This window comes from Sceloporus undulatus, chromosome 9 (genome assembly GCF_019175285.1).
Source record: "Sceloporus undulatus isolate JIND9_A2432 ecotype Alabama chromosome 9, SceUnd_v1.1, whole genome shotgun sequence".
Taxonomy (NCBI): Eukaryota; Metazoa; Chordata; class Lepidosauria; order Squamata; family Phrynosomatidae; genus Sceloporus; species Sceloporus undulatus.
The window spans coordinates 35,958,147-35,970,822 of NC_056530.1; the positions used below are offsets into that span (position 1 = coordinate 35,958,147).

The 12,676-nt window shown below is 45.8% G+C and overlaps 2 protein-coding genes across 2 annotated transcripts in view; both read right to left on the reverse strand.

Annotated features, from left to right (window-relative positions):
- IL6R (interleukin 6 receptor) overlaps nucleotides 1-3,262 on the reverse strand; it is a 26,635-nt gene extending 23,373 nt beyond the window's left edge. The window contains exon 1 of the mRNA XM_042440436.1: nucleotides 2,993-3,262. Within this exon, the coding sequence (XP_042296370.1) occupies nucleotides 2,993-3,239 (247 nt within the window). The 5' untranslated portion in view covers nucleotides 3,240-3,262. The remainder of the gene's footprint in view (nucleotides 1-2,992) is intronic.
- A 4,963-nt stretch (nucleotides 3,263-8,225) lies between these two features.
- ATP8B2 (ATPase phospholipid transporting 8B2) overlaps nucleotides 8,226-12,676 on the reverse strand; it is a 57,456-nt gene continuing 53,005 nt past the window's right edge. Inside the window, exons 27-28 of the mRNA XM_042439768.1 lie at nucleotides 12,118-12,248; nucleotides 8,226-11,571 (exon numbers count right to left, since the gene is read on the reverse strand). Coding sequence (XP_042295702.1) covers nucleotides 11,269-11,571; nucleotides 12,118-12,248 — 434 coding nt within the window. The 3' untranslated portion in view covers nucleotides 8,226-11,268. The remainder of the gene's footprint in view (nucleotides 11,572-12,117; nucleotides 12,249-12,676) is intronic.

Here is a 12,676-nt window from a genome sequence, read left to right on the forward strand (position 1 = left end):
ATGTTTGTTAATGTATGATGTATGACATAACTTGTGATTTTAAAGATCAAATGAACAAAAATGATTTTAAAAAAAACAGTTCAAAGATAGATAGATAGATAGATAGATAGATAGATAGATAGATAGATAAAGTTCTTCTCTTCCTAGGCTCAACCAGCTCCATAACCATTACCAGATGATTCAAAAGAGAACCCAAACCATCTCATGTGCTCCCATGTCTTTTTTAGAAGTCCTAACTCCAAAACATTGTCCTTCAACTACTAGGAACCACATTACTACCTCTATCTACCCCCCTAACATCCATCCCACCAACATGTACTCCCCAGAGGAGGCAAATCTTGTCCTGATTCCCACTACCTTTTAAACCGGATTGCAAATCGGTTTGAACCAATTCAAATGACCCTGGTTCCCACTTGACCCATATCGGAGAGGGGGGCCATGCGCTAGACCCATTTAGCCTGCTGTCTTTTTGGCACTGATTTTTTCCGTGTCTTTTTGGATAAATCGATTCAGCACAAGTCCAAACCAGATGCAGATGGGAACTGATTTAAATTTGCCCTTCGACTGGCTGGAGTGGGTTCATTTCAAATTGATTCACTTGCAGATATGAACCACAAGTGGGTTATTTTACAGGGGGGGGGGGGAAATGCAATCAGGGCAACTATAGTGTGAACCATGCTCCACCTTCCATTCGATCCATCAATTCAGATCGCAAACCAATTTATTTGTATGTGGGAATGAGGCCCTTGTTCTACATCTCACTTTTCCTCCAAGATGGTTCAAGAAATCATAAGAGCTCCCTTCCTCACATACTTTTGGGGTTGTCCTCTCCTCGTTCCTACCATGTTATGCTCATAACAACCCTGTGAGGTGGGTCAACTAGGCTGAGAGGTAGCAACGGGTCCATAAATACATAGTCAGCCAGTAGGCTTCATGATCAGAATGACTTTTTAATCCAGGTCTCACCATAGAATTGGAAGAGACTGCAAGGGGCATACAATCCAACCCCATTCTGCCATGCAGGAAATCTCAATCAAAGCATCCCTGACATATGGCCATCCAGCTTCTGTTTAAAGACCTCTAAGGAAGGAGACTCCACTAGACTTTGATGGAGTGAGTTCCTCTGTCGAACAGCCCTTACTGCATCCATTGCTCCGGGTCCTGTTCTCTGGAGCAGTAGAAAACAAGCTTGCTCCCTCCTCAATGTGACATCCCTTCAGATATTTAAACAGGGCTATCCTATCACCTCTTAACCTTCTTTTCTCCAGGCTAAACATCCCCAGCTCCCTAAGTCATTCCTTCAGCATTTTAGTCACCCTCCTTTGGACACGCTTCAGTTTCTCAATGTCCTTTTTGCATTGTGGTGCCCAGAACTGGACACAATATTTCAAGTGGGGCCTGACCAAAGCAGAATAGAGTGGCACTATTACTTCCCTTGATCTAGACACTATACTTCTATTGATGCAGCCTAAAATTGCATTGGCCTTTTTAGCTACCACATCACATTGCTGACTCATATTCAATTTATGGTGTACTTCGACTCCCAGATCCCTTTCATACGTAATTTCAGTCAGCCAGGTGTCCCTCATCCTATATCTATACATTTCATTTTCTCTACATAAGTGCAGTACCTTACATTTCTCCGTGTTGGATTTCATTTTGTTAGCTTTGGCCCAGCTTTCTAATCTATTAAAGCCATTCTGAAGTTTGATCCTGTCCTTAGGGGTAGTAGATATTTCTCCTAATTTGGTGTCATCTGCAAATTTGATAAGTATGCCCTCAATTCTGTCATCCAAGTCATTGATAAAGATGTTGAACAGCACTGGGCCCAGGACAGAGCCCTGTGGGACCCCAATGGTCACTTCTCTCCAGGATGAAGAAAAAGAGCCATTGGTGAGCACCCTTTGGCTTTGGCTGGACAACCAATTACAAATCCATGTAACAATCCTACCCTGACGTAGCAACTCAAGCTTTCTCTGGCAAAGGGCTATCTAGATGTGTTGGACTACAAGTCCAATCATCCACATGAGTAGGTAGATAAGAAAGAAGAGAGATAAAGGAAATAGGACCGCTCTCGTACGAAGTCTGCTCCATGGGGCTCATTTCTCCCAAACTGTCACCTAGCAGCCATTCCACCGCAGTGAGAAAGGTCATAACTTTCAAAACATGTTTCTTGATGTTTCTTCCTTTCTCCTTCTTCATCCCTTTTTTGTGTTTTTGATATTGTTTTCCTTTCCCTTCCTCATCCTCTTTCCTTCTGTGCTGTGTCTCTGTGGCTTATCAATCCAAAAGCAGGGGCTGTTTTGAGTGCCTCTTGCTTTCTCTATATCTCTTTTCAGAGTCTATATCTACATCTATACCCCTCACCTTATCTGCATTGCAGAGATAACCCTGTTTGACACCACTTTAACTGCCTATGCAATTTTGTGGGAATTGTAGTTGGTTGTGGCACCAGAGCAAAACTCTGGAGACCAGGATTCGAATCCCAGCTCAGCCATGGAATCCCACTGAGTGACTTTAAGCAAGTTGCACTCTCTCAGCCTCCAAGGATGGCAATGACAAACTTGCCCAGAAAACCCTATGATAGGGTCGCCGTAAGTCGGAAACAACTTGAAGGCTCACAACAACAAAGTCCAAAAAAAGTAACTGTTTTTCCTAACCTTGGATTATTAACCATCATACCATCCACTTTCCAAGGCAGTTGTCATTTGGGTAGATAAATGGCCCCAAAGAGAATAATCGAATCCTAAGATATAGCCGTGTTAGTCTGTAAAACTGTATGTAAATAGATCTTCTAGCACCTTTGACACTTACTGAAATAAAGAAATTGGCAGCATGAACTCTCCTAGATTTAAGTCTCCTTCCTCAGATGCATTTGGAGGAGGATCCTAGAGTTGGAAGAGACCCCAAGGGGCACCCAATCCTGCCATGCCCAGAAGAGTCGGGAGACTGGCATTTGCAGAGTACAGACAAAATGGGCCACAGTTCTTACCTGGTTTCAGGCACAGTTGCTGTGGGTCCAGCAAGGTAGCCGTGGCAAGGATCAGGTGGGCCATCAAGGAGGCACCAGCCAGCCACATGATGCCAAGGAGATGCCAGTCTGTGCCTGTGCCAGGCTCCCAGGGGACTGCCACTCTTCTGTGCCCCTTGGCATTGGCGGCTGCTGCCGTTTTGCCTCCTGGCAGTGAAGAAGCATTTGAGGAACTGATCCCAGCAGAAGTTTCTTCTCTCTTTCTCATCGTGTGGGTGCTCTGGTGTGTTGTGAAAGTGGGGAGGAGAGATTGAGCAATAGGGGTGGAGTTGGCAGGAGAAGGGTGTCCAGGAGGGCAGGGTGGCAGAGGACGATGGGGTGGGGAGGAGGGAAAAGTGACAGCAAAGGGGAATACACCAAGCCTTCGCAAGGGAAGGCCGGGCAGAGAAATTTCCACCTTTGGCTCAGCACTTTTTCCCCCTTTGAAAGGACATGTGCTGCACACACATCAGCTGCCAAGGCTGAGCAAAGCTGTGCAGAGAACCAGTTGCCAACCTGTGCAATAGCAGTGCCACAGAAGGACTAAGGTCTGGCTCAGGATAAGGCAGCTTCCTACCTGACTTCTTTAAATTAGCCCCTTTTTTGGAACCATGAGGGCTGGAATATTCCGTGTCTTTCCTAAGAAAAGGCATGCACTGTGCAATGATGGAGCATAGAATTTGCACACAGAAAGTGGCAGATTTGTTTAAATTGCTCCTTTTGCAAAACCACGGGGATGAGATTCTTAGTTTATTTTAAAGAAAAATGACCACAGTTGAATGGTGGGGTAAAGATTTTGCACACAGAAGGTGCCAGTTTTCTTTAACTTGCCCCTTATACAGAACCATGAGGACCAGCACCTTAGTTTATTTTAAAGAAAATGACTGCAGCTGAATGGTGGAACATAGAATTTGCTCACAGAAGATGCCAGATTCGTTTAAATCGTGTCTTATGTAGAATCATGAGGACTGAAATCTTAAGTTTCTCTTCAGGAAAAGGTATGCACCTCGGTGGTGGAGGACAGCATTTGCACACAGAAACTGCCAGGTTTCTTTAAATCGCCCCTTATGCAAACTATGAAGACCGGAAGCTTAAGTTTATTCTGAAGAAAATGGCCACAGCTGAGTGGTGGGACGTAGCATTTGGAGAAAGAAGGTGGCAAATTTGTCTAAATTCAGAACAATGCACCATGGAGTCATAGTTGAAGGGAAGGCCCGCTTTTCAGCGGCAGGGCATGGGATTTGAACACAGACCCTGCCAGATTCAGCTCCCAGAGTTGGGGCTTGAATAGTCAAAGAAGTGCAGCCGGGCATTGTACAGAGAGATTGAGCTATATTATTGGTTTGAGCCAGGACATAAGTCACATTTTTCTCCACAGAATCAAATGCTTCAAGAACGCTGGTTGCGTTTCCTTAACCAGAGGAACACAATCCACGTTCCCAAGTGAGAATCTCAGCTGATGGGATCCAGGCCCAACTTTGACCAGAAAGAGACAGTAGACATGCTGTGGGTTTGGCAGGTCTTTCCGATCCCTCAAGCAAGTGAGCCAAGCTCAGGGTGGATTTAATTTTGGTGGCACACCTGCATATATTCCTAGCTCAGAGTTGGGGGAAATTACCTTTTTGGACTGTAGCTCTCAAAATCCAAGGCTATGGCTCAGGGATTCTGGAAGCCGTCATCCAAAAATGATCCTTTTTCTTGGTATATACCCAGGAACGTGTGGATGTGACAACACATTTACAGCTACACAGATAACCTAAAAGTGCTTTTTAAAATATTAAAAGGAATAGCCGAGTTAATCCGTATCAGTATACCATGGAAACTTGGAACACCCATTTCTTTTTCCTCCTCTCTTTCCCCCCAACCGAGTTCAATGTCAGCGAAAGTAATTTGCACTCCATTTACTCAGGAATAGGAAGAGAGGAGAGCCAGGGTGGCATAGTGGTTGAGCTTTGGACTAGGATTCTGGAGGCCAGGGTTCAAATCCCAGCTCGGCCGTGAAACCCACCTTGGACAAGTCGCACACTCTCAGCATCAGAGGAAGGCAATGGCAAACCCTCTCTGAGGAAACTCGCCTAGAAATTTTCCATTAGGGTTGCCATAAGTTGGAAATGAAGCCATACCATTGCAATAACACAACAGCGTTGCTTGGCCACATGCCTATTTTCAGTTGTGAAATGTTGGAGGGTATACTGTATGTGGTGACAGGGAAGAAACTCACTCCATCTTCCACATGGCATTCCTTCGGATATATAAAGAGGACAATGAGTCTTCCTTGCCTATGAAAACCCTATGAAATTCATGGGGTTGCCATAAGCCATCCCAAGACTTGAAGGCACATCCCCACATCATGCCACCTTCTCCAACTTCTCACCTCCAAGCTAAGCATCCGCAGATCCCTCGGCCATTCCTCACAGGGCTTGGTTTCCAGAGCATTTACTATTTTCAATCTTATCCATTGCCTTCTGCCAACATTTCTTTCCAGTTTGCAAGTGTCCAGAAAAGTGCGCATACCCAGCTTTCCTCAAAAGAAGGTTCTACATGGAGGTGGTCAGATACTTCCAACTTGGGGAGAAGGGGAAAATTTATTACTAAGCCAATATCTCTCTTTTTCCTTTTCAGAAAATCAAAGTAATGTGGACAGAAGGTCAAGTCAATGGAGTAAAGTTTATAAACTATTGTCAACTGATGCATTTAGTTCTTTGCAAACTAGGACTTTTAAGGAGCCAACAAAAGGCAAGATATTGAGCTTTCGAAAAATGGAGCCTTCTTTGAAAAGGACACACGTTTCTAGCCCTCAAGATGGGAATGTACAGGGTATTTTTAAAAACATCACTGACTGGGGTTTCTTATCCATGTTCCCATCCAGAGGGTTTGTCAGTGGAAGCTTCTCCACTAGATACAAACTATTTAATTCAGATTGATATTTAAATAGGGAACTATTTTGTTGTTATTTACTGTTGACTCAACTTATGTTCCTCCTAATGTTGAGCTGGAATCTCTTTTCCTGCAGTTTGCATCCATTGTTCCAAGCTTTCTCCCTCCTCAATATGACATCCCTTCAACTATTTAAACAGGGCTATCATATCATCTCTTCACCTTCTCTTTTCCAAGCTAAACATCCCCAGCCCCCTAAGTTGTTCCTCATAGGACAGGGTTTCCAGGCCCTTCACCATTTTAGTCGCCCTCCTTTGGACATGCTCTAGTTTCTCCACATCCTTTTTGAATTGTGGTGCCCAGAACTGGACACAGTATTCCAGGTGAGGCCTGACCAAAGCAGAATACAGTGGCACTATTACTTCCCTTGATCTAGACACTATATTTTTATTGATGCAACCTAAAATTGTATTGGCATTTTAGCTGCTGCATCACACTGTTGATTCATATTCAATTTGTGGTCTACTTGGACTCCCAGATCCCTTTCACACATAGTTTCATTCAGCCAGGTGTCCTCCATCCTATATCTGTGCATTTCATTTTTCCACCCTAAATGCAGCATTTCTCCCTGTTGAAGTTCATTTTTGTTAGCTTTGGCCCAGTTTTCTAATCTATTATACAGTGGACTCTTGTTATACGCTGGGGTTTGGTTCCAAGATCCCCCGTGTATAACAAAATCCGTGTATGCTCAAGTCCCATTAAATATAATGACATAGCAAAATGGTGTCCCTTAGAAAAAATGGAAAATCAAGGTAAATTTATACTTTTTTGGAACATTTTCAAACCGTGTATGCTTGAATCCGTGTATAAAAAATCCGTGTATAAGAAGGGTCGACTGTAATCTCACCCTCTAGTGCCTTCCATTTTACTAAGCAAACTGTCTTTTCTAAGCATGACTCTTTTCCAGTAAGTCCTATCGTCTCACGATATGCCCAAAGTCCAAAAACCTTATGGTGAGGGAATGAATACAGCCTTGCAAATACAATTTACACTATTTTTAACTAACCTGTTCGCACAACCCTGGACAGTACAGTATTTCACTGGCTTCTGATCTGGATTTGCGTTCTTGCTTTATGGAGTAAAGTTCCCGTTTGTTTCCACAGGGTGTCCAAAAGCTAGGATCAGGTGGCCGATTTGGACTCACAACTATTGCTTCAAAATACCTTGGCAATGTAAAAATAAAAACAACAACATTTGGAACCAATCTTCACTCCCCTCCATGGTTTCCTTCCTTTAAAAAGATACCCATAATTATCAAATTAAATTAAAAACCGCATGGTGTGTCTCCATCAGCTGTCAGATAATGCCCATGAGCATGACTTCACCAGTGCCAACGCATGCTTTCCATCAGCATTACATGACCAAAGGTGCACCCTTCCAAGTGGATCTTTCCCCTGCCCAACACAATCCCTTTTATTTGAGCATGAAACGCAGGAAGACAGTATGAAAGGAAAGCCATTGTGTCGGGGTTTGTTTTTTTTAAGAAAATGCAATTTCTCTTTATACCCATAAAATGATACAATTCTGCCAAGTATAGAAATGTGTAATAAATTATACGGAATGTTCTCGGTCCCTGCACGGTCCAGCTGTCCAGCTCCTTTTGACCTGCACCAAAACAATAAAAAGTAAGACAGTCCGCGGCAAACCGGAACGCACACCCCATTCCTCCAACGGACTTTTCCTCTTTGGTATCGGAATCAGTCTCGGGCGAGACACAAATGCAGCCGGTGGTTGACTGAAGTGTGGTCCTCCCCATGCTCCCCCTCCCACGATGCCCGTGCCGTGCGGACTGGGGTGGCACTGCCTACAGGGAGACAAAATAGCAACTGGGTGAGATGGGGTGGGTTTGGGGCTAGCTCATGTCCAGAGCTTTAAAAATACTGCAGTGTTTCCCAAACTTTGATCCTCCAGATGTTTTGGACTTCACTTCTCAGAGGCCCCAGCCACTTTGGCTAACAAGTCTATGTAGAAAGATCTTGTAGCACCTTTGAGACTAACTGAAAGAAGGAAATTAGCAGCATGAGCTTTCATAGACTTCAGTCTACGTCTTCAGATGCATTAGATGCAAAGGTGCTACAAGATCTCTCTACATACTGATTTTACAGACTAACACAGCTATATCTTTGAATCCTACCATCAGGAATTCTGGAAGCTGAAGTCAAAAACATCTAGAGGATCCAAGTTTGGGAAACATTGATTTGGAGAAATGCCAGCTCCCAGAATCCCCCAAGGGGCGCGGCAAGATGCCATTCTCACATACCTATGGCATATATATGTCTGCCCTTGGTGCTCCACCAAAAGCATCTGAGAAAGTAGACTGAAGCCTAGGAAAGCTCATGCTACCAACTTCTTTCTTTCACTTAGTCTTAAAGGTGCTACAAGATCTCTCTCCATACTGACAAGATGTCATGACGCCTCTGGGAGTTATGGGAGGTTTTGTCCCCTCAAAAAGTAACTTTTTGAAACCTCTGCTTACACAGCAGAACAAGGGTGGCGGTCTGAGGGGGGAAACAAGAACTGATCTGACAGAACAGAAAAAGAGCGATGCTGGATGAAACCAAAGGCCCAACGCAAAGCACTCTGCTTCCTACACTGGTCAACCAGGGGCCTGTGGGATTCTGGGAAGGGCCACACTGGCCCCTTCCACATCAGGACAGGTAACTTTGCCAGTAGGAATGAGTCCTTTCTGCAAATGAAATGTGAGAAGAGAGCTGCAGGGGATCAGGAAAGAGGAAAGAAAGACGGAAAGGGAAGACGGGGGTTTGACTTTATGGCCCTTGAGGTCTCTTCCAATTCTATGATTCTATGGGTCCAGTTGCCCATAGGCCTCGAGAGCAGTGCTGCCCAAACTGGTGGTCCATGGACCAGTGCAAGTCCAGGAGCCATCAGCTGCCAGTCCCTGGAGAGTTTCCAGGAAATAAACATTTGTCTCAATGGACATCAATGTGGTGGCGGTCCCTGACACACTGGGAAGAAACTGCTGGTCCCTCACATGCGATAGCTCAAGCAGCATTGCTCCAGAGGCTCAGGGCATACCTCCCCAAGTGAAACAGAGAAGGGGGTGACCCACTAGATTTTGGGATCACATCCTTCCAGCCTCACCCACTGCAGTGGGTCACCCCCTTCTCTCCAAGGCACATTTAAAAAAATAATGGGGACAGGAAGATCAGAAGGTAAGCAAGAGCCATCTTCAGGTTTGAGGGGAAGAGGGATTAATGGTCCTATCTCCTGTTTCCCTCCAGGAGCTGCATCATCCCTCTTTAGCATGGCCAATGGTTAAGGGAGATGAGAGTTGGAGTCCTACATCCAAAAAGCTGTGGGTCTCATGGTCTGATTAAGAGTCACTCAGCCAAAGTTCCTACTTAGGAGGACAGGGGCTAATGGTAGCTGAATCTGGAGATCGGAGCAGCTTGGACTATGAGCAGTCAAAAAAGGGAGAGCCTTTGGATGAATGAGAGATGAGAAGCAGATGGAAATGGCAAACCATCTATGGAAGAGGAGAAGAGGAAGGTCCACAAAAGGGCAGCAGAAAGGAACTAGTATGGGTCAGCAAGAGCGTGGAGTTTTCCTCACAGCTTGTTTGTGGGCTTCCAACTGAGGCGCCCAGTTGGCCACTGTGAGAAGAAGAATCTATTGCCACACTTGGTCTGATCTATCAGGGTGCTTCTTCCACTCTTATGAATAAATGGAACCTATCTGTTCAGAGGCAAATACCAGCTGCTAAGGAATGTGAGGAGGAGGCTGCTCTGGCTCTCATGCCCTGCTTTGTAGGCTTCCCAATGGTTGACCGTTGTGAAGAGAATGCTGGACTGTGATTTGGACTGAGAACTGGGTCTGATCCAGCCCAGCTCCTCTTCTGCTCTTGATAATGAAGAATGGAGCTTCCCTGTTCAGAGGCACCCTACTTCTAAATACCAGCAACTGAGGAATATGGGTTTCCTCCAGGGTTATCTGTTTGACCATTATGTACACGGAATGCTATGGACTAGATGGGCTTTTGGGCTGGTACACTATGCTAGAAGCCGTGCGGACATACAGATCTGATATGGAGAGAGGAAGCAGGGCTACCACTCCACTCTGAAATATCAGCTCAATCCCCAAAAGAAAAGGCTCTTCCCTGGGTTCTCCCCATCTAGTTAGCTCTGCTGTGCCCCATCTCCTGTGGCACAAGAGCGCTTGCAGACACAAAGAAAAGGGCAGGTGAAGTGTGTGTTATGGGGGGAGGGAGAAAGGGAAGCTGCTTTTTGCGAACCCAAGCCTGACATTTATATAAAAATATACTCTTTTCTTCTTAACCTTCTCCTGCCCCAGGAATCAGTTGCGGGGTGCAGGGCCAGGGCGCTCTAGAAAGAAGTGGGGTCAGCTCTCCCCACATTGTCCAAAGTGGCCTGCTCTCCCCTTTCCATTCCAACACAGAAACAGGGAATCTGTTTGCTGAGGAAGGGGCCATCTCAATGGAGCAAGTGACCTTTTTCTCCTAAGCCTCCGATGCCAATTTTCCTTTGGCAGGGCTGGTGCAGCTGCTGCTTTAAAGGAGGCCTCCTGTGCCATTTCCGCCTTGTCCCCTGAACGCTGCTGCTCCGTGCCCAAGAGGCACCCACTGAAAACTTCCAGCATGCCAACGGACAATATGAGACGAAAAAGAATCCAATCTCTTTCTCTTTTCTTTGTGTAAACTTGGATTGTTCTTAGTTTCTCTTTCTCTATAGTTCTATATATCTATCTCTATATATAAAAAAGACATACGGAGGTGATGGGGAGGAGGCAAAGAAGTGAGGCGAGAAGAAAGGAGGCTATGCTCCATCTTGTGACGTCACCACACGATGCCTCTTATTGCCCCAACCGTCTAGCTGGATACATTCGTGTGCGGTGCAGGGAGTAGACGTTGCGCTGCCGAGGTGAGTAGATATAACTGGATTTTGTTTCTGTATATATCTATATATCTATATGTATGTATATATATATATATATTTTTAAAAAGACCCCTTTTGCACAACAGTTCGGGGTTCCATCTGTCCAGTTTGGGGAGTGTTGGAGGGAAAGAGATTTGGTGGGTCGATTCCTGTCTCTCCCACCAGCCTGCGAGGCCACTATGTGCTGCTGACCAGACAGGGAGTATTTTTTGGTTATACGGCAACAGCTGAGGCCTCAGGCCTGCGTGTACCGATCCATCAGGAAGGCGCCGTGATTCCACAGCAACTGAAGGACAGGGCGCTTCTGGCCTGCCGACGGTCTTCCTCCCCTCTCCACCAGACGAGGCCTGCCTGTCCGTCTGTCCATCCATTCATCCAGGACCCCTCCCAGACATTCCTTGGGTTTTCTCACACTTTTAGGGTCTTGTCAGGACCACCGCCACCACTGGGGCTGCTGGCGATGCTGCTGCAGTCGCCGCCACCACTCTTCTTCTTCCGCAAGGTCTCAATCCAGCTGGTGCTGGTGCGGCCACTGAAACTGGACAAGGCCAGGGAGCTGAGGCGCATGTTTTTGCCAGACATGATGAGCTCGCCAAAGCCCTCTTGGTGGGAGAAGGCATAGCCTGAGCGCCGGGAGCCCACTCGGCCCACCCGGCCCATGCACCGGTGCTGCGTCTTCTGCTTCTTCCGGACCAACTGGGTATAGCGCACCTGAGCAGGCACAAGGAGAGGAGGAGGGGATCAAAGGCAGCATGAAAAGACAGGTATACCTCAGTTAACAAAGTGGACATGACTTCTTTAACACAAAACATGGTATTAGAGTCAGAAATCACATGGAAATAATAGAGACAGATTCTACACCACAACGAAGAAGAGCAGTTGTGTCCCCCACCCAAAAAAGTAACTTTTCAACCTCTGCTCCAGATTACACAGCAGAACAAGGAAGAAGAACCCCAGCAGAGAAATCTGGCTTCAGAATCAAGAAAGAGCTGAAATGTATAAAACCAAAAGACTTCCAGAATGCACCCTCCCATCACGCACTACTTTTTAGGCAGACAACAGAACGTTCCCATGAAATAATTTCCTAGCCAGTGTATGGAAGACTAGAACATCTATTTTTAACACCCATTGTCTCTAACTTCCATAATCCCCAGCCAGGATCAAGACTGGAGTTTATAAGGAGAAAGGCAGGAAAGTTCTCTACCTCTAGAAAAACAGAGAATGGGCACATCTTCCCATCCTCACATGCAAACTCACCGTATCCGAAAGCTCAGGCTTCAGGTCCAACTTGAGGAAACGAAATGCAACCACGGGCATTATGCAAACGACTGTGGTGAGGGCGATGGTTAGCCACACAGCGGGTTGGGCTAGCGTGTTCTGGGCATTGCCTGGCCATGAAGGAGAGGTAATAGAAAATTGAATCAGGGAATTGGGATCAAGAGTTGCAGAAACAGCTACAAATAGCATCAGGCACAGACGTGACGCTATACCCTCATTCTTCCCAAAGCAAAAGGAAGGCAAGAAAGGAAGAGAACACACCCATAATGCATTGTCCCTACACAGGTGGTACAAACGTCCCAGTGCCTTGGCTGGTAATGAAACATTCCTACATTGTAGTGCCTCCGATGTAAAAGATTTCTCCCATAACACAATGCCTTGGCTAGGTAAGAGAATTCTCCCAAAACACAATGCCCTTGGCCAGGTAAGAGAATTCTCCCATAATGCATCATGCACTGCCTTTAGGCATGTAGGTGAACCTTCCCACAATGCACAGTAGGCTTCCCTTACTTTGTGTCCCTTCGTCCCTAAGAAGATT